A 20927-nucleotide genomic window follows, 5' to 3' on the forward strand; every position below is an offset into this window, starting at 1 on the left:
TCTCAAAATCTTTTTTACATCATTGTGACCAAAACTGGATGAATAACACAAGGAACTAGAAAGTGAAATTAAAGAAATTATTAAAGATGAGTATGAAAAGAGACTACCAGAGATCAAAAAACAGAAAAAAGTAAATTGGATATCAGAAAAGAGTGGAAATTGCTAAGAAAAGCCAAAACCCTTCCCCCCCAAAAGACCTCAGGAAGGTACTTAAAGAATTGCAAGATAACAGAAAAAATATTATGTAATCAGTAAAGATACTGGAAATGGAAATAGATATAGATAAATAAGAAAAGTATTTCTTTATTCTGTCACTTATTTGGAATCAGGTCCATTGAAATTGATTGATTGTTAATAAAAATATAGCTGAACTCAGAAGGAGGCTCCAATTTTGAGTAGATGCGCTAAAGACTGAAAATGAACAACAGTAGAGCAAAGATCTTGGAAGGAATGTATTGAAATTCTCTACAACAGAGAAGTCAACATTCAAAATAACACATATTTTCTATTTACAATAACATCTAATACAGACGGTGAAGTTGGATCAGCACTCTGGAAATTCCTGTATCAAAAGGCTACAAAAATTGTCAGTATATCTACAAAAATATGGCACATAATAGAAAATTTAGTAAAGGTCAGAGGTGGTATTCAACCAGTTTGCACCGGCTCGGGTGAACCAGTAGCGGTGATTTGGTGTGGGTCGCCAAACCAGTGGTGACCCCTAACTGGCCACGCCCCCGACCCAGTTGCTCAGTCGCTCACTTGTCCCAGTCACTATCCTAGCTTTCCCTACCCCGGCCATGGCGCAGCTCGAGTGGATGTCACATCACAGTGCATATGTGCAGCAGCCCCAGGACATCCACCCATCTGCCCACCCACCCGGAGCACACTTTCTTCTTTCTCCTGGCAGATGTGCCTCTTCCAGCCCAGCCCGGCCCAGCCAGCCAGCATGTGGCCACATGTCCTGGGGCTTCTCTCCCCCCCCCCGTTGCAAAATGCTTACAGCTGCTGCATGCTTTTTTCAGTGCAGCTGCAGTCCAGCAGCTGCACCAAAAAAAGCATGCCCTGTTCTATGTGCCGGCGTTATGGTTAGCCAGCAGCAGGTGCAGACGGCTGAGGAGAGCGAGGACTCAGATGAGAGTCCAGGGCCATTAGGGAGTGGACTGCTGCCTTCAGAGATTGTGGGGGCTGGCAGCAGTAATGAGGAGGTTCCCGAGGAGCCTGTGCCAAGTGCATGTGATCACAGGATTGCTCAGAGGAAAGAACAGTTAAGGCTGCAAGGTAATGGCCCATCCTTCAAGAAGATAAAAGCTATCTGCGAACGAACATACTTTGCAGAAGGCAAAGAAGTTTTGAACTCAGTCTTGTGAACATTACAGTTGATATTTGAAGACTCATGTAAACTATTTCTTATCTGTTGTTTTTTGTCAGACTTGAAAAAACTTGGCAAGGCTCTTTCTTGTCGGAACTAATTAGTTGAAAGCAGCCTTTTATCTGTGAGGAAATAGAATTCTTAGCTAAAACTTAAAAAGATTATACTGCTGCCTTTGTCTTGTGTTTGTTCTCTTGAAACCACGTTTGGGTCAGAACAGCCAGACCCAGCAAATCCAAACAGCCGGCACATAGAACAAGGCAGCGCTGGACCGTTGGAGAAGTGGAGGAAGCTGGAGATCAGTAGCCGCCTTTTTCATAGTGCAAGAAGCCTCCCTCACCCGGTTTTCTGGTCTCCTCTTTCTCTGCCTGTTTGTTCTGTATGGCCAAGGAAGAGGAGACCAGATGACCAGTTGGGGGAGGCTTTTTGTGCCAAAAGAGGCGACTGGAGACTGAAAAAGAGTCGCTTCCAGCAGCGGCCCCTTTGGCCGGCTGGTCTCCTCCTCAGTCATACAGAACAAACAGGCAAAGAAAGAGGACACAAGCTGGCCAGTTGGGGGAGACTTTCTGTACTGAAAGAGGCAGCTGGAGACCGAAAAAAGAGTCACCTCCAACAGCAGCTCTTGGCTGGCTGGTCTCTTCGATCATACAGAACAAACAGGCAGAGAAAGAGGAGACCAGCTGGCTGGTTGGGGGAGGCTTTCTGTGCTGAAATAGACGGCTGGAGACCAAAAAAAGAGTCACCTCCAACAGCGGCCCCTTTGGCTGGCTGGTCTCATCCTCCTCGGTCATACAGAACCAACAGGCAGAGAAAGAGACCAGCCGGCTGGTTTGGGGGAGGCTTCTTTGCACTGCAAAAGAGGTGGTTACTGATCTCTGCCTTCGTTCTGCTTCTCCAACAGTCTGGTGCTGCCCTGTTCTATGTGCTGAGGGCTCGGACTTGCTGGGCCCAGCACATAGAACAGGGCATGGTTTTTTCAGTGTGGCTGCTGGACTGCAGCCACACCAAAAAAAGCATGCAGCAGCTGCAGGCATCTCTCAACAAGGGGTGCAAAAAGCCCCAGGACATGTGGCCACCTGCTGGCTGGCCAGGTCGGGCTTGGCTGGAAGAGGTGCATCTGCCAGGAGAAGGCAGAAAGTGTGCTCTGTGAGGGAAGGCGCCGGGCAGGTGGGTGGATGTCCCGGGACCACTTAAAGGTTGACTTTAAGAGCACCCCAATGGAAGAAGCTGAGAACTGAGAGCAAACGTAGTGGCAGCGGGGTGACGGGCATGTGTGTCCCTCCACAAGGAGTGTGAAGGGAGGCAGACACCATGCTTCTGATGAAAAGAGGAGGTGCCGAAGCCGTGGCTGTCACCCAGGAGGGGACTGCGGAGGAACCCATCACACGTCTCTGTCACCTTACCACCACTACTTTTGCTCTTGTTCTCAGCTTATTCCATGGGGGTGCTCTTAAAGTCAGGATTCCAGCAGTTACTCCAATTAAACCATGAGCCTCGAGCCATACTCGATCTTTAAGAGCTGGAAGACATTTTGTTACATTGCTGCCAACTCATCGTTGGGAAAGGTGTAGCCCCTGAATACACGAGAAGTCTTGGGCAAAGTTCTCTGACTTTTAAAATGCATCCACCCAGTGTCTGCCTCCCTTCATGTTCCTTGTGCATGCTGGGAGCACCTAACTGGAGCTCAGTGAAGTTGACTGCTATGAGGTGAAGTTGACTGCTATGAGGCAAGCGCCTTGGCTTCCCCTCTTGCTCCTCACAGTCGCCCTGAGCCATTGCGGTTCTTTACTTGGGCAGCCAGACGGCTGCAGCAGTGCCTGCAGCAGCAAGAAGCAATGCCACAACAACGAGGTACAGTAAGATTTGGCAGTGCAAATTTATCTCCAAGGGGCTTCTGGCAAAAAAACAAAACAAAAACCATTTGGGTGTACGTAGGAAATCACCCTGTCTCTGCAGCATTGATCATGTGACTGAGTGGGCATGGCCAACTCGACGTCACTCAAGGTGCCACACAAGCTTGCTGAGTTGGTCATGCCCACCCAGTCACCAAGCCACACCCACCAAACAAGCCACGCCCACAGTAAAAAAATTGAATCCCACCACTGGTAAAGGTTCTAATCAAACTGTCTGCAGATCTGGAGAAAAACACTGGCTAACAGAAAAGGTCTGTTGATATAGAAATAACAAAGAAAAGAGACTTAACAGAATGTGCATACATAGTCTGTGATCTAAGCAATTTAAGAATGTCCAGAACCTGTCTTCTAAGTAAAAAATACTCACCTTTGCAGAAATATTCAGCATATTCTGCTGTCCTTCACATACAGTTCCTATTCAAATGTTAGTTTCATTTTGTTGTAGGCAAGCATACACTGGCTGAGTTAGCACATTATTTTAACTTAAGCCATAATGTGGTTATGTTAATTTTGTTTTGCATAATGTAAATTCAATTCTAATTTATAAATCAAGGGTTGTGATTCAGCATGTTCTATGAATCCAGACTGTTTAGATTAATCAATGAATCATAACAATCATTTAGTGCAATGAATTAGCAATTTTTATCTCCTTAATTAATACAACCATATGCTCTACATTTGAAGATTAACTATCCATATTTTTAAGTTGCATATTTATAACTAAACATATGTATAAATTTAAAATACATGAAATGACTTTTAGTCAAATTCTCAACTGATATTTTCAAATTAAGTGAGGCCTGCTTAATTTAAGGGTTTGTTTTGTGGTATGTCCAGAACCTTGAGCAGTGTGAGTTAACCCTTTCTGAGAAAATCATTTAAATTAGTGGTCTCATTTTTGATGTTTCTTATCTTTCTAGAAAACCATTTTGTCACAAAGAAACTGTTTTAGTGGCCAAGATCTAAACAAGGCAGAAAGAGGCTAGAGTACACGTTACATTAAACCAGGATTTTAAAGTATAGTTTTTTTCAATATACTGTAGTTTTAGAATAGTATAGAACAGAACAGAATAGAATAGGAGTTGGAAGGGACTTTGGAGGTCTTCTACTCCACCCCCTTGCTCAAGCAGGAGAACCTATACCATTTCAAATAAGTGACTTAGCAGTCACTTAAGAAGATAGCCTCTTCTTAAAAACCTCCAGTGATGGAACGCCCATGATTTCTAAAGGAAAGCTCTTCCACTGGTTAATTGTGCTCACTATTAGAAAGTTTCTCCTTAATTTCAGGTTGCTTCTCTCTTTTATCGTTTCCAACCATTATTTCTTGTCCTGCACCAGTTCTCTGGTGCTTTGGAGAATAATTTGACCCTTCTTCTTTGTGGGAGCCCCTCAAATACTAGAATGCTGCTATCATGTCACCCCTAATTCTTCTTTTCTTTAGATTAGCCAAACCCAGATCCTGCAGCCATTCCTCATGTGTTTTGGTCTCCAGGCCTTAGATAATCTTAGTTGCTCTTCTCTGAACTTTTTCCAAAGTCTCAATATCTTTTTTGTAGCATGGTAACCAAAATTAGTTGCAGTATTCCAGGTGTGGTCTTACTAGGATTTTATAAAGTGGTACTAATACATCACGTGATCTTGATTCTATGCCTCTGTTTATATAACTCAAGATTGTACTAGCAGCCCACAAGCTGGATGCATCACATGCTGGCCATACCCACCCTCAGTTTAGCGAAGGGGAAAAAAGTGATACGTCACTCAATGATGTGTCATTGTGAGATTGACACCTCTGTATTAGCTGTTTTGAGTATTGCTGCTGTACATTGCTGGCTCATATTCAAGTGATCATTCACTAGAACTCCAAGGTCCCTCTCACAGTTACTGTTTTTGAGCCAGGTGTCACCTAATCTGTACTTATACCTTGATTTTTCCTACCTAAATGTAAAACTTTGCTTTTCTCCATATTAAAATTCATTTTCTTGGATGGGCCCATTGTTCAAGTTTGTAAAGATTTTTTTGGATCCTGAGCATATCTTCTGGGGTGTTGGCTATTCCTGCCAGTTTATCTGACGAGTTCCCTTCTATTCCCTCATCTAAGTAATTTATTAAGATATTGAAGAATACTGGGCCCTATGACAGAGACTTGTGGTTCCCCCCACCGTGTTCTGACCCAAGCCTTATTCAGATCAAACAAACACAAATTGTTCATAAAAACAAACCTCTTTTACTATGGTGCTGTGAATTCTACGTGTTCACAGCCAAGACTTATTTTGAACTAATTATCCCAGATAAGAGCAAGCCCTTTCAAGGTTGCGAAAGGCTGCCAAGAACAAAAGACTAAATGCAGATAAATATCCCAAGCCAGAAGTTTAAAAAAACAAACTGGAGGATAAAGAACTTCTTGAGCATAAAGAACTTCTTTGCTTCCTGCAAAGCCAACCCTAAAGGCTGGCTTTTATCCCTTATGGGAAGGGGCCATCACCTTCCAGCCTTACTCCCCTGTGCTGCTTCAGCTGCTTCGCAGTCACCTGTGCTGCTTCAGCTGCTTCGCAGTCACCTGTGCTGCTTCAGCTGCTCTTTCCTTCAAGCAGCCCTGTGCACACACGCACTGAGCACGGGCTTCCCAGGGTCCTCTTCATCACTGCTGCCAGACTCCATGACCTCTGAAGGCAGCACCCTACTCTCCGATAGTCCTGGCCCTATCCCTGCCTCACACACAGGCCCCTAATCTGAGTCCTCGCTCTCAGAGACCACTGCCATCTGCACTTGCTGCCGGTGAACCACAACACCCTGCTTACTTCTCTCCATATGAATGTAGCACCATTTACTAGGATATCTTACTAAGCTGGTACCAGACAAATCACTTACAGCCTCAGTACAATATGTGAACCCAGTCAGTGATGCTTTATTCTTAGATACCACCCAAATGTATTAAGGAAACAAGAAAATATACAGAGATACTATTTTCAGTGCAAACTTTTTAAAAAATGCTTGCATCATTGCACCAGGATCTCTCTGTTACTAGAAAACAGACCTGCTAAGTTTTGGGAAATAGAACAAAACTTTTGCTTAATTCCTATTTGGAAGGCAAAGATCTTTGGTAAAGTGTACAGTGTTTGACATTGTTTTTAGACTTTATTTGCTAATCAAACAGAGCCATGGATCACTGATTAAATCAAACTTTTATTCCTATAGTTATCATTAAACAGAGAAAACACAAATGTGGCAGCTACATCAGTTTCATCAGTCTATTTTATCTTCTTGAAGACTTGATGGCACACCTGGTCTTCACAAGTCAATTCCTACAACAGAAAAACCATTAGTAAGCACAACTTTTTTCATTGCCCTTATTGTACCCCAGGCTTTCCCTTAAACTCAAAGATAAAAACAGCTCAGTCACCACATTAACAGTGACTGGGCTATTAAATGGAAAAGAACAATGTATTTTATGTAACCAATCGACAGTAAGCACTACAGATTGCAGTAATTAGATTTGGACACTTCAGTTGCGTTTTTAAAAGGATAAAAATGAAAAAGTATGAAAATTGCTCTGTAACAGTAGGACATTTCATAGTCTATTATTAGCCCACACACTGTAGTGTATTAAAACTACTGGAGCAACAAGAAATTGCAAAAGGAGAAAAGGCAAGGCTTTAAAAGTAACAAGGTAAGTACAATAGTATTTAGCTAATAGGCCACTGTGTGTCTGGAGAAAGTGGATTAGCTTGAAATGTTATAGCAAGTGTTACAAAGTGGGTCAGTAGTATTATTGACAGGTTTGGGATATATTTTATCATGAAAGGTCTTTCTCCATAGATATCTATTTTATATAGCAATTTTTTACACAGCAATTTTTTTTATGTAGCAATCTCTTAAGCTTTGCTATTAACTCCTTAAGTGATTCTTAAGGCTTTGTTTGCAGAATAAAAATGAAGAGAAGATGCTATAGAACAGTAATGATCCAAGAGAGCAGCTGATTTTCTTCAGCTCTTGTTTCTGCAGTCATATCAGTAAAATAAACCATTATCTAGTCTAGTGTTTCTCTATCTGTAAAATGAAATTAATGATTCTGGGATGAAATATTTTAAAAATCACTCCCAAACACAATTCTGTTTTTAATTTTATTTTTTTAAAATTACAGTTGCTTTGCAGTTCACGTGAAGCAATATGAATTTTGTGATGCTTTAAGAGATACTGTAAGCATTATTACTCAGAAGAGGAAATATAAAAGTTGTTTTTTTTAAAGTATGGGTAGTATATTCCTACATGATGGATTCCTACCAAACTGATTAGGGTTCAGCACAATCTTACTAGGTAAACCAGCTTTAAAAGATCATCTAAAGTAGTTTCTTTTTCCCCAAATTATCCAGTCACATATCTTCTGGAAGTCTGTTACCTAGTTCCTAATATTTATTTGTGGACCATGTAAAAAGTTTTAAGATAATTAATGATCAATACTTCCAATTGTGGCAATAAATTTAATAAAGTAATTGAGAACTATGGGAAGATTTTTTTTGTCTTTTTCAGCACTAGAAAATCATGCTTCTCATTTTCTTGACAATTCCACTCTGCTTAGTCATAGTTACCTTTTCAATATAATTCTCAAGAGATCTGAAATTATGGACTATGTTATTATATTCTTTCTAAGAATGAGCTGAGGCAAGCATTGAAGAACGAAATAATGTTTATTGTAACAAAGAAACAGGTTACCGATATGTTGCTGAATCGGCCAGCTGACAGGTAACAGCTGATGCTGTCTGGCAGTTCCCTTTTATAGTTCACTGTCAGGCTGCTCAGCCAATCAGAACAAACAAAACTCCCACTCAAAATGCAGACCAACAAATAGAACTTCTGTAGAACACAATATATGTCTTCCAAGGTATCTGTGTTAGTAGAACCAGGTGTATAGAATCTCTAGATTTATGACTATTTTACTAGAATAGTCATATCTATTGTAGAAAAATGTGGGTCGTATTAATAGGTTTTGAAGCAGGACTGAATAATGGAACTAGGAGAGGGTAGCAGGATATTCAGATGTTCTTTTTGCTTAGAAATTATGCAAGCCAATGTTTGCATCTAAATTTAGAAAACCAAACATTAATTCATTAAGTTGCAATATTAACCATACTGATTTAGAAGTGTGTTCTACTGAAAACAATTTCCTTACCTTCTGAGAAAAGTGGTTTGGAGTATTGACAATGCTTAAAAATGATTACTTAAAATTTCTAACTCATTAAGCAAACTTGATCTCAGTGAAGAAAATGAATAAAGTTATTGAATGTAAGCTGCAAAAATCGGACAGCCACTAATTGGAAGTAAAGTTTAGTTTCCTATAGCTTTTGAGGCTATTTAGTCATCATCTGGATTTCTGCAGCCTTGCTAACTTAGAGTTTGCTTTGGGTTTGCTGGAAGTCCTCTTTCTTTCAAGAATTCTGCTTAAGAGATTCCAAAATTCATTTATTTTTCCATCCAGCTATAAAATCAAGACCCATCAGTTTTAGGCATCCTGATAACTTTGCTGCTTCCCACTTAGTTCCCCTTTCCATGAAACAAAAGGACAGGAGGGTTTGCAAAGTGGTGGCTGTGAGTCATATTTAATGTTCCCTCCATTGGCCTAGTTACATGGGGGCACTAGAGAGGGAAAGATTCTGGGAGAGGTCCAAGTTAGCAGAAATACAACTTTGTGGAAATGGGTTTATACCAGTCCTTACTTTTGAGGTTGTTCACTTGAACATTTTTATTATTTAATCTCTCATTTATTGTTTCTCATACTTTGGTGACTGCTTAATTTACTTTACATCATTCAAGTTTTCTATGTATATGAATTCAGCTGTTCTTCAACAGCACTAAATTATACATTTTAAAGATAAAACGTTGAATGCCTGGTGATTATTCTACCCCATTTTTTCAATCTTTCAATTTTCTGTGCAGCCTACAGAAGAGGGTTCTTATATTAAATCGTATTCCCCATAGCTTACAATGAAGTTGAAAAAAATAATTATCTCTGTCAATTACTGGAAAATTATATTGTGACAAAAAAGTCGATTCCACTTCACATTTCTATCTTTTCCATAGCACTTTGTTGAGATGTTTGTTTTTAATTAACAAAAATGTGCAACTGTTGCAATTGTATAACTTCAGTATGGAACACTGAGATTGTGTCCAGGAATAAATTCCAGCCAGCTTAAGTCAACTGATTGTTCTAATCAGTTGCAGCAGATTCTATTGCTAGGATGTCCTATACCCAATACTTTCCTTAATAAATAATGGTAGGGTTTTGATCAGCATTTTCCTAATTTTAATTACTACCTGGAATTGCTTGTGGGCTATTAAATGAAAACAGAAGCAAGACCATCAAACATTCATTTCTAAGTGTTCAAATAAGTACAGAGTTTGCTAATTTGCAGACTAATGGAGCTGAGACGGTATAAGGAAATGATAGTATAGTTCATTGTGTGAAGGGTGTGCACACTTTTGTATCATTTCTGATTGTGGAAAAGATTGGCGAATCCCAGCTCTGCCATCCTGCCTCATATTTGCCTGCCTTAAAAAGATCTCCTTATCTAGAGGGACTTTTCAACATAAAAGAAGTACCATTAAAAACCCATAGGTACACTTGAAAGGGTATTCTGAGATTGAATTCCTTCTTTAAATAAATGGAATTTGTTATTCACTATAATGGCCTCACTGCCTTCAATGCTGTTTTTTATGATTGACATAATCTGTAGGCTATCTCATAGTAAAACTTGAAACAAAAGTGCTTTTATATGTTTATAGTTCATCTCCCATCATTCCTCCAAATAGAACCAATTTTATTTCTTCTTAGCATGAAAAGGAGTCCCACTCTTTAATCCTGGATAAGGAGAGATTCCTTGAAATTCAGAGTAGACCAATGAATGTTTATCAGACTGTTTGCTCTAGCCTAGGAGTGTCAAACTCAAGTTGTCATGGTGGCATCACGTGATATATCAGGACTTTTCCCCCCTTTGGTAAACTGGGCATAGGCATGGCCAGCTCGTGACACATCCAATCTGTGGGCCAGGAATTTGACAGCCCTGCTCTAGCCTTATTTATTTACATGTAGTTATTTTTGGGACACAGTTTAAGGCAGTGAATCCCTAACTTATAAGGGAATAAAAGACTGCTTTCTCCCACATGACCCTGGTTCAGAAAAAATAGGGGAAACAGGATAAGCCCCTGCAGATGCAGCATCCCAGTGATGGAATCAAATTCACCTCAGTATTTATAGAAAGGACCACAACTTTCAAAATAATCTGAGTTTTTAATTTTTTTTATTGGAGTATTTTTTTCCTGGTTTTGTTAGGAATTCTATTAGCCATTTAGCTCTTACTGGAAGTAAAACATGGCTTGCATTTTCTTGAAAAGCAGTTAATAAATCTATTAAATAAAGACATATCCACGTAAACAAGTCATTTATATAATATTCCTATTCCAGGTAGCTCCTGTGAGGGAGATGGGTGATTTCTAAATTTGATATATAAATAAAATAAATGTATATATCAAATTTAGAACTAAAATATAACCATAAATAAATATATGAGGTTGTCACATTTCATCTTTATAACAGATACAGTTTGGGGCTGAATCAGTAACCCTGTTATCCATCATCCTCTCCAGACAAGCAATCTAAATATCTATCCTATTGCTGCTCTTGTGATATCTGCAAAAGGAAAACTGTTGTGCATAATGCAATTGTACGTGCACAGGCTCTTTTTTGAAGGCATTTGTTAGCAGGAGTATGGCATAATTAGGAACTCATATGGGGATAGTGACCAGCCAAGATCACCTTATAAGCAAAGGTCTAAACTTAAGTTTGCAACTTCACATACTGCTGATTCATACTTTGTCTGATATGTAGTGATAAAATTGGAGCATAACAGATCCAAAATAAACATCCAAGCAATTTCAGAACAAGACAGCGTGTATATATGTGTGCATGTACACATGTACATAAACACAGTGGTGGGATTCAGCCAGTTCACACCATTTTGGGAGAACCCAGTTGTTAACTTTCTGACCAGTTTGGTGAACTGGTTATTGGAAGAAATAATTAGGGTAGAGAACTGGTTGTTAAATTATTTGAATCCCACCACTCCATGTACATGATCCTTTAAAAAAACTTTATAAAAGTGAGTTAATGTGAAACAATTTTTAATTATACAAAATCAACATATTTGGTTCTTACCAGATGCAGTTTATCTCCTTCAATCCAATGTTTCCAGCCTCTATTGTTTTTTTCACCTTTCTGGACACTGACAAGTTTGTCACCATCCCAAGTCACTGTTGTCTTCAAGGATTAAAAAATAGCATTAAGCAATATTCTAGACATTTGAAATATTCCAAGCTGGAATTAAATGCAATTCAGGGAACATATCTAGAGAAAAAGAAAAAGGGTGGAGAGAAATACAGCCACCCCCCTGCAAAATCTCAAATTCTGGTTGCAAACCAAGATTGTCATTTATGTTCCCAGCTCTTCATCCTGATTCATGAAATAACCATAGAAACAAATTACACAAATTTACTTATGATGGAAGTGTTCCCAAGAAAAGAAAACCAATATGAAATATGGTTCTGCTTTAAGAGCAGAGTAACTAATCTCCAATAGAAAAGTCATGCTTTATTTAAACTAATGCAACATCCACACACATATTTCTATTTCAGTAAAGAAATTAGGGTGGTGTTCAGAGTAGAATAAATTAAATTATTTTGTATAAAAGTGACACACCAATTGATTAAATCTTCCAGTTGTTTTACAAGGTTGCAAATAAAGTAGCTATTTATTAGAGACATAGTACAGGATAAAAACAACTGAAAATTTATTGAAGAAAGGTTACAGATCAAATTACTAGGATAGTTAACCTATGAAAGCCTGCTCTGCTTGTTTATGTAATGCCTTAAGCAGTGCAAAATATTTTTTATTTTCAATGCGCTATATTCTTTTTTCAAAGAGAAAGGCATTTCAGTGGAATCTGGAGGTCCGTGGGTGTTTTTGTACTTATTTTATTATGAAGAGGTTGTGTGTGAATGTCCATGTAACATTTTGCAATCATTTTTGCAGTGATATACAACATCCCAGGATTTCCATACATCCATCAGACTGCAAGGAAAGTATCTTGGGTGTTTTCAGTCTGGAAAGCATAGCAGCTAGGAAAGCATCAGAATGACAGAGAAGTTAACAATCCTAGCAGCCCTTTACTCTGCCAAAGCCAAGAATAACAGCAGAAAAATAATTCCAATCATATTCATGTATGAATAGCAAAAGTAGCACATGGGAGTTCCTGAACAGGCAAGAAAGCTTTTGCAAGGTGAATTTCAGTGTACTAATAACAACATTTAGATCAGACAGAATTGAAGAGACATCAGGTAAAACAAAAGATGGAGGGTCCTCTTTGTAGACTTTGTAGACTGCCAAGGGTCCTCTTTGTAGATTTCAGTTCAGCATTCAATACCATCATTCCAGACACTCTTCTAAGTAAATTAAACCAACTAGCAGTACCAATACTAGACACACTTGTAAGTGGATCATAAGTTTCCTAACAGACAGGAAGCAGCAGGTGAAGCTAGGGGGAATCACATCCAATACCTGTACAATCAGCACAGGGCCCCCCCAAGGCTGTGTGCTTTCTCCACTTCTCTTCTCCCTATATACCAATAACTACATCTCAAATGATCCATCTGTTAAAATACTGAAGTTTGCTGATGACACAACAGTGATTGGTCTCATTCAAGACAACGATGAATCTGCATACAGACAGGAGGTTATGCAACTTGCCTCATGGTGTAACCAGAACAATCTGGAACTGAACACACTCAAAACCGTAGAAATGGTGGTAGACTTTAGAAGAAACCCTCCCATACTACCACCTCTTACAATACTAGACAACACAGTATCAACAGTAGAGACCTTCAAATTTCTAGGTTCTACTATATCACATAGCCTAAAATGGACACCTAACATCAAAAACATCATCAAAAAAGCACAACAAAGAATGTTCTTTCTGCGCCCACTCAGAAAGCTCAAACTGCCCAAGGAGCTGCTGATCCAGTTCTACAGTGGAATTATTGAGTCTATCATTTGAACCTCTATAACTGTCTGGTTTGGTTCTGCAACCCAGAAGGACAGACACAGACTTCAGAGGATAATTAGGACTGCAGAAAAAAACAATTACTACCCACCTGCCTTCAATCGAGGACCTGTATACTGCACGAGTCAAAAAGAGGGCTGTGAAAATATTTACAGACCCCTCACATCCTGGACATAAACTGTTTCAACTCCTTCCCTCAAAATGACGCTATAGAGCACTGCACACCAGAACAACTAGACACAAGAACAGTTTTTCCCCCCCGAAAGCCATCACTCTGCTAAACACATAATTCCCTCAACACTGTTCAACTATTTACAAAGTGTACACTACTATTACTGTTAATCTTCTCATCACTCCTTATCACCCATCCCCTCCCACTTGTGATTGTAGGACTGTAACTTTGTTGCTTGTATCCTTATGATTTATATTGACTGTTTCTAGTATGATTTGATTGTTGATTGTACCCTATGACTATCATTAAGCGTTGTATGTTATGATTCTTGATTCTTAATGAATGTACCTTTTCTTTATGTATACTGAGAGTATTTACACCAAGAGAAATTCCTTGTGTGCCCAATCACACTTGGCCAATAAAGTATTCTACATTCTACATGCAAAGATGCAGAATTTTTTTTCAAAACCAAAAACATTTTTATTCTGTTGCTGCTCATCAAACCTACTATTTTATTAATATTGGTGGATATTTTCAGAGTCTCTGTTCACCTTTTTCTTACTATTTTTGAAAAATCTGTAGACCTGAATTGGGCTAGACAGCTTTTTAAATATAGCAGCCCTCAAATACTGGAATACTATCATGTTGCCCCTGTCTTCTATTATCTAAACTAACCAGACCCAAATCCTGCAGTTGTTCTTCATACGTTTTAGTTTCCGGGCCTTTGCTCATCTTAGTTGAGAAACACAACTATAAGCTGTTCATCCTTGGGAACTATATTCTTGAAACCTGCTTTGGGGTAAAATATCTAGCCATGTGGTCTGAAACTTTTGTTATGCACCATACTTTCCAGTGTATTGCCTGAGCAGTATTTGATTGTAGCCACTTCTGAAGCTGATAGAAGGTGCAATAAAACTTAAGATATCATTTGTCTTGATAAGAGAGGTAACCTTCTCCCTCCCCCAATTTAAGTTGGTTTTTGCATTTTACTTATGCTGTCCATGTTTATTACAGTGGTTAATACGAGAAAACATCTATCCAATTTATGAGTATTTAAGCAGTATCCCACACCTCTATACTGAAGAAATAGAAAGTGCAGATTTTTTTTCTTCCTAACATTTTCCCCAAAAGTATAGGATCTATTTTGTTTTAGTATAAAACAAATGTTAATTCATTGGTTGTGACAGGAACTAACTGACTGGCTTGTTGCTCAAGTCTGATGTTGTAAACTGAGAGAGAGCAACTGTCCCAAAATCACCCAGCTGGTTTTCATGCCTAAAGTGGGACTAGAACTCACACCGCTGATTTCTAGCCTGGTCCCTTAACCACTAGATCAAATTGATTCTCAGAAAGAAACAGAATGACTGCCTTAAAAATAATTAATCCCTGCTTCTGCTGGAAAAAAAAAATGTGTCAGTGTGTTGGTATAGGAATGCTGGGCAGAAATCACCCTGATAAGAAATCAAAGAGAATTATAAAAGAAATGAGGTGCTTTTTCTTCCTGTAGTCACATAACAGGACCGAGATAGAAAAAGAAAATTGAGGTTGCTAAAAGTTCAGCAAAGCGGCAGTTTTGTGCTCCTGAATAGGACTGGTAAAGGATGGCTTTGTTATAAGGAGCATGCTGTGATGTTAGGGCACAGAAAGGTCATGGATGATAAGGAAGATGTTGGCTATAAGTAGCAAATCTCTCCATTCTCCTTGGAAAAAATAATTAGGTGATTGTAATGTTTGCTGTTCTGTTCTGGAGATCTGATATAGTGGCACATAAGACACAATTTACATTAGGTGTCTCTGACACACTATTAGAATCAGGTGCAAAGAGTTACACATTATGAAACTTGGAATTAGTGAAATTTAGTCCCCAATCTCATTCTGACTCAATCCAGGGTGGAAGCAATAAAACAAACATTTGCTGGCATCTGGCCAATATGTTCTATGAAACTCATCAACAATCCAAGCAGCATCCCAAGGCCAGATTGGCTGTTGATTGGAAGACAACAGAAAAGACTACATTGCCCTTGTAATATACATTAAAAGTTTCCCTAGTTTCTCTATCTTCTCCAGATCTGATAGTTCAGCTTACAGACTGGAAAGCTTTTGTTTGCAGGATAGTGAGGAAGGGCCATCTTGCATCATAACAGCAAGATGGACTTGAAAGGCTTCCAGTTGGATAAGGGTCTTTGCACAAACAATAGGTTCTAACCTAGTTTTGCTGACCACAAGTAAAATGTTTTGTGTGCTGCAACCTAGAAGAATAAATAGCAGTGACTACTGTGGCTAACAGAAATCTGCTTTTCCCTGTGCCAAACTATGAAGCATGGCTGTCAACCAGGGAAATATAACAGCCTGAAACCATGAAGAGTTGAAAGCAAATAAAAAGTAATTTTACCTTGTTGTCATCTGCTTGAGAAATTGTCATGATTTACATATAGAACAAATAGTTGCACTAGGGAAGCATCTAGTTTCTGAAATGCAAATTTAAGCTTCTTTATAAATAAGCATTTCTTTAACATTTTAATTTGCTTTCAACTTGTTTACTTGAATGTCAGGGGCTTATATTGACTGCTGCGTAAATGGGAAACAAATAATAGGTTTTCTACCTTCACAACTCGATTGTCAAGCCCCTTAGTGCGCTCTTCAAATTCCACTCCTATGGTATAATTCAATTCATAGTTTCTGAAAGTGCTCAGTGTTTTTGTCTTGAAATTGTCTCCATCTTGAATAAATTCTTTTGTTTGTTTTAGATGGTTTGCAATCTTACGGGTAGCAAAATCGATGCCTGCAGATAGAATAAGAGATATGCATTTTAACAATGTGCCTGATTAAATTCAGTTTCTAAATGTAAGAACATTTGAATGTTTGTGAGGTTATGCAGATGTCCAATAAGACTTCTTGGCTTTCTAAGGAGAGTTTGCATCTCTTCTATACTATGAACTGATTTTTAATAAGTTATAGTGAAATGGTCTATGCATCAGAAAAATCCCTTGTTAAATTTCCATGTCTTCCAATTTTTGAGTAGGAATTTATCTCAAGATAGCAGACCTCCACATAAGGATCTGGAAGTATTTCCCATTGAAAACAGTGGGACTGATGTTCTAGGAAAACTCATACAAGACTGTGTCCTAAAAGGTGACGTATACTTACACATATATACATTTATGCCTATTTTTCACTAGAAGAATATCTCATTATTTAAGGCAACTTTTATAGACTTGTACAAATGTTAATAATGTGCTGATGTGATACAGTTAGCTGCAATTATCAATAGGATTCTGAATGCAAAGTTCTTTGTCAATCAGACAATTCCTTGTACTACCCTAGTTCTCTAACTATTACTGTTTTCCTGGCTCGTACACTCAGTCTTATGGTCAGTTCTTCACACCAGAACCTATTGCATGCCAAGCTTTTTTTTCCAAGCCAGTCAAGTTCTTGGCAGATCTCTTGGCAGAATCTCATAACTACTAAATTTCATTGTGGCAAATTCTAAAGTTAATTACAGTACAATAAGGGTTTAAATACATTTGTAAGCAGTTCACACATGTACTGAATAATAAACCACATGCTCAAATCACACATTATGCTGAACCAAAGGCAGTTAGGTTTTATTATTGTTTAGCAGGCCACTAAATGACTGAAACTCAGAAATTAAAGCCACATGAGAGAGCTTCAGTGTCCTTTTGTGCCTGGAGAACTCCTTTCTATTGGTATTTTTCTACCTTAATCTACTTTGTATTTGAATGTTACAATCACTTGGGTGGAAAGAGAGAATTGTCATAGCTTGAAAAGGAACCAATCTTCATCTAGGTAACAGAAGATTGAAACACATATTATATTATATTTATTTGTTTATTTGTATCCCATGTTTATTATTTTTACAAATAACTCAAGGTGATGAACATAGCCAACACCCCTCCTCCTCCTATTTTCCCCACAACAATAATCCTTTGAAGTGAGTTGAGCTGAGAAAGAATGACTGGTGCAAGGTCACCCAGCTAATTTTCCTGGCAAAGGCAGGGATGGAAGTCATGGTGTTCTGCTTTCTAGCCTGGTGCCATAACCACTAGACCAAACTGGCTGTCTCATCTTATTATGTTCAGAGCTTGCTGTGAAGAAAGGGTGGAAAGCATTAGTGGTTTGTAGCTTAACCATCATTTCCTTTCATTACATAATGACTTTATCACTTTATTTTGATCATGAGCCATGGTGGCACAGTGGTTAAAATGCAGTACTCCTGGCTGCTTCTGCAGTTTGGCAGTTCGAGTCTCACCAGCTCAAGTTTAACTCAGCCTTCTATCCTTTTGAGGTTGGTAAAATGAGGACCCAAGGTTTTTGGGGCAATATGCGGACTCTGTAAACCACTTAGAGAGAGCTCTGAAGTGGTATATAAATTTAACTGCTATTGCTATTATGATTAGAATAGGATATTTGGAGAGCAATGGCGTGCAAAGGATCAAATACAAGAAAGAATAAACTGGACTGATTTCTTTCTTGTCATATTTCAGTAAAAGATGCTTGTGATGATCTAAACAAATTTATCAGTGGGAATAGCAGTCAAACAAGATTGTTGTAAGCATGTCCTTGAACTCTGTCAGCCAAAAGCTCCATCAGCCAAAAGCTCAAAGATGGAGAGCTGTGTCATTTATTATCCATTTACCCCTCTAGCGATTGCTACTGATTGAATAAGATTGCAAAGCAAATGCAGTGTTGTGATGTAAGCCCTAGACCATTTGTTCATGTGTGAGAGGTATTAAAGAGGTGGAACTTGAATCATGATGCATCTGCATCTTGCTCATTTTGATTCTCCTTGCAGTTGCCAGTGAAATCTTAAAATATTTGATAGATAAAACTGAATGTTTTTGCAAAGTGGATAATATTTTGCAGCTAAAATATCTAGCCAGTTTCCTCAAGAGAGATATAGTGCAATCCTACCCAAGAAACAATTTAGTGGAACTTAAATATAAATAAACATATACTTACATACACACAGGCACATAGACACACACACACACACACACACACACACAGATTTACACAGATATCTTATTTTACCATCCTTTACCTTACCCTGTGAAATATTACATTATTATTCTTATAAAATATGAATACAGTTTGCAATCTTTTATTGAATTTATTGGTATTGTCTTTAGTTAGGAAAATCTGAACAAAAAAATTATCCCTTCTTAAACACAGTAAATATTTTCATTTAATTTAATTTAATCCCACCCCTCAGATTTCCTATTCTGATGCAGTTATGTTGTATTCTTTTTTACTTTCTTGTGAAAGTAAAAAGGGCATACATAAATATGATAAAATATTGAAAATATTGACACTGATAGTTATACTAGTATACTTATTATATTGCATATTATATTGCAATTAATGTAATTATATATAAGAAGAAACCTGTCCCAGAAACCATTAATAAAGTGACGATGTAATACTAATATATCATTGCCTAGTTACTGTTCAGAGGATAAAATATGCAATGAGTATAGACATGTATAATAAAAAGAGAATCTTTCCAAAATGATTGCCCCACTGATGACTGGCACTATCTGCAGGAGTTGTACATTTGAAACTCAGCTCTCTTTAGAACTGGTAGCCTGAGAATTAGAGCTCATATTTAGTTTAGGAACTCCTAACAATTGACTAGTTTTGTTAACCATCTGTTCAATGCTAACAGTAATTTTTGTCTGTTGGTTTGATGTCCCTTAGTATCCAGCTGCCATTACAGTAAATCAGAGTTTATATATGCAATTGATTATTAGGTAAAAAGTGAAATGAATAAGAACAACTCTACCATACAGTGATGTTACTGATTTCCTTTTTTCTTTTTAAAATCTGGCAACCATAATCTCTAGATTACTCAATTAAAGATTAGATGTGTTGTATGAGAGCATACAGGGCATAATGCAATGTCTAACTGCTTTGTTGTACTGATACTATTGAAAATATTATAAGATTTAAGATCCAGATGTCAATGTACTACTTGTACAATCCTATGATTGCTATACCTGAGATAGATCTGGGATAGAGATCTCTTCTCAACATATATTCTTAAATATATATGTTATTGGGGAGAATTATTATCCCATTTCTGTCCAAGGCATTGCAATCATAGTCTCACTAATCTTAAATACTAGTAGAATATGTTTTACTGAACATTTTAATGCTCCCTAATTTGTGTTGGAGCTTAATATACTCTTGAAATATAGATGGGAAATGTTGCTCCATGTTATATTTTCAGAGCCAGATTCCTGCTATTATCAGAAAGTTAGACAAATCTGAGTAGAGAAAGAAAGGGTTTCTATTATTTCCCAGGAATTCTACTTATGTTTTGGCTGTGTTTTAATTTATTAAACTTGTATGCCACCCAACTCTTAATGGTTTTGTTGAGTAGAAATAGAGAAACACTGAGAAACATAGAAAAACACTTTCACAATTTATGCAGTCAAGATTCTTGCATGTGTGAAAATTACATGTGAGTGAATGCACACCTACAATACAATGCATGAATCTCATCTTGGGACAAGCTTCGTGTTATCTCCTGTTAAGCAAGTATCCATTATTCTATTGAATCAATAGAATAGAGTCTCATCCATAAAAATAAATAGAAATCCCTCATCACCCATTTTGTAAGCCATTTTCGTATTTACCAGAGATATACATAAAAATGGTCCCATGATGCATGGTGCTTTGTAGGATGAAAGAATAATTTACTTCTATTGTCTTGATTGGCAGTGTTAAAACTTTTGAACAGTGTACATAAATATATGTTGTAATTTTATGTTTTGAATTATTTTATGTTAATCTATACTACTTTGGATGCATATGAGCTAGTCATGGTCTAATATAAAGTAATTCGAAGGCTTCATATGCCTTCCATGTGATGTAAAACACTGCTTTAAAAACATTTGAATTATCTCTGATTATACATTTTAATACATGCTTAAGCAATTGTGTTTAAAGTACCTTCTTGTAAAAACAGAACTTCATCATTTGAATTAAGTTTATACTTACCTAAAGCAACCATATAACCTTCAAAGTTTTCATTTAATACCATTTCCCACGTTCCATTGTAATCGGCTGGCATTGCTGCTAGGTGATTAAATTCAAGGATAGTTTAGCTATGGAATATGGTGTTTTCCAAAGAGAATGAACTGTAATTCTATCCTTTTTATAGTTCTTTGGATGTAGTTTATCGTTTCCAATATAATAAAGTCTAAGGGTCACTGAGATAATCTAAGTAGAACTTTATGTTCGTTATTAAAGTTAAAAGGAGAACTAGGTGTGAGAAGGAAAATGATGTTGCAATGGCCTTTGTAAAATGTTAAGAAAAAGGACGATATAATATTTTTTAT

At 37.8% G+C, this 20927-nt stretch overlaps 1 protein-coding gene across 1 annotated transcript; it reads right to left on the reverse strand.

The window, feature by feature from the left end:
• Window positions 1-6533: 6533 nt before the first annotated feature.
• Window positions 6534-20659, reverse strand: LOC113412343 (retinol-binding protein 2). Its single transcript, XM_026667889.2, has 4 exons — window positions 20587-20659; window positions 16167-16345; window positions 11492-11593; window positions 6534-6587 (listed from the first exon to the last, which is right to left on the reverse strand). Exons 1-4 carry the CDS (start codon window positions 20657-20659, stop codon window positions 6534-6536), a joined length of 408 nt encoding a protein of 135 aa, XP_026523674.1.
• Between the last annotated feature and the right edge of the window lie 268 nt (window positions 20660-20927).

Source organism: Notechis scutatus, chromosome 4 (genome assembly GCF_049901735.1).
Source record: "Notechis scutatus isolate UNSWTSFEM ecotype Mainland chromosome 4, rNotScu1.2, whole genome shotgun sequence".
Taxonomy (NCBI): domain Eukaryota; kingdom Metazoa; phylum Chordata; class Lepidosauria; order Squamata; family Elapidae; genus Notechis; species Notechis scutatus.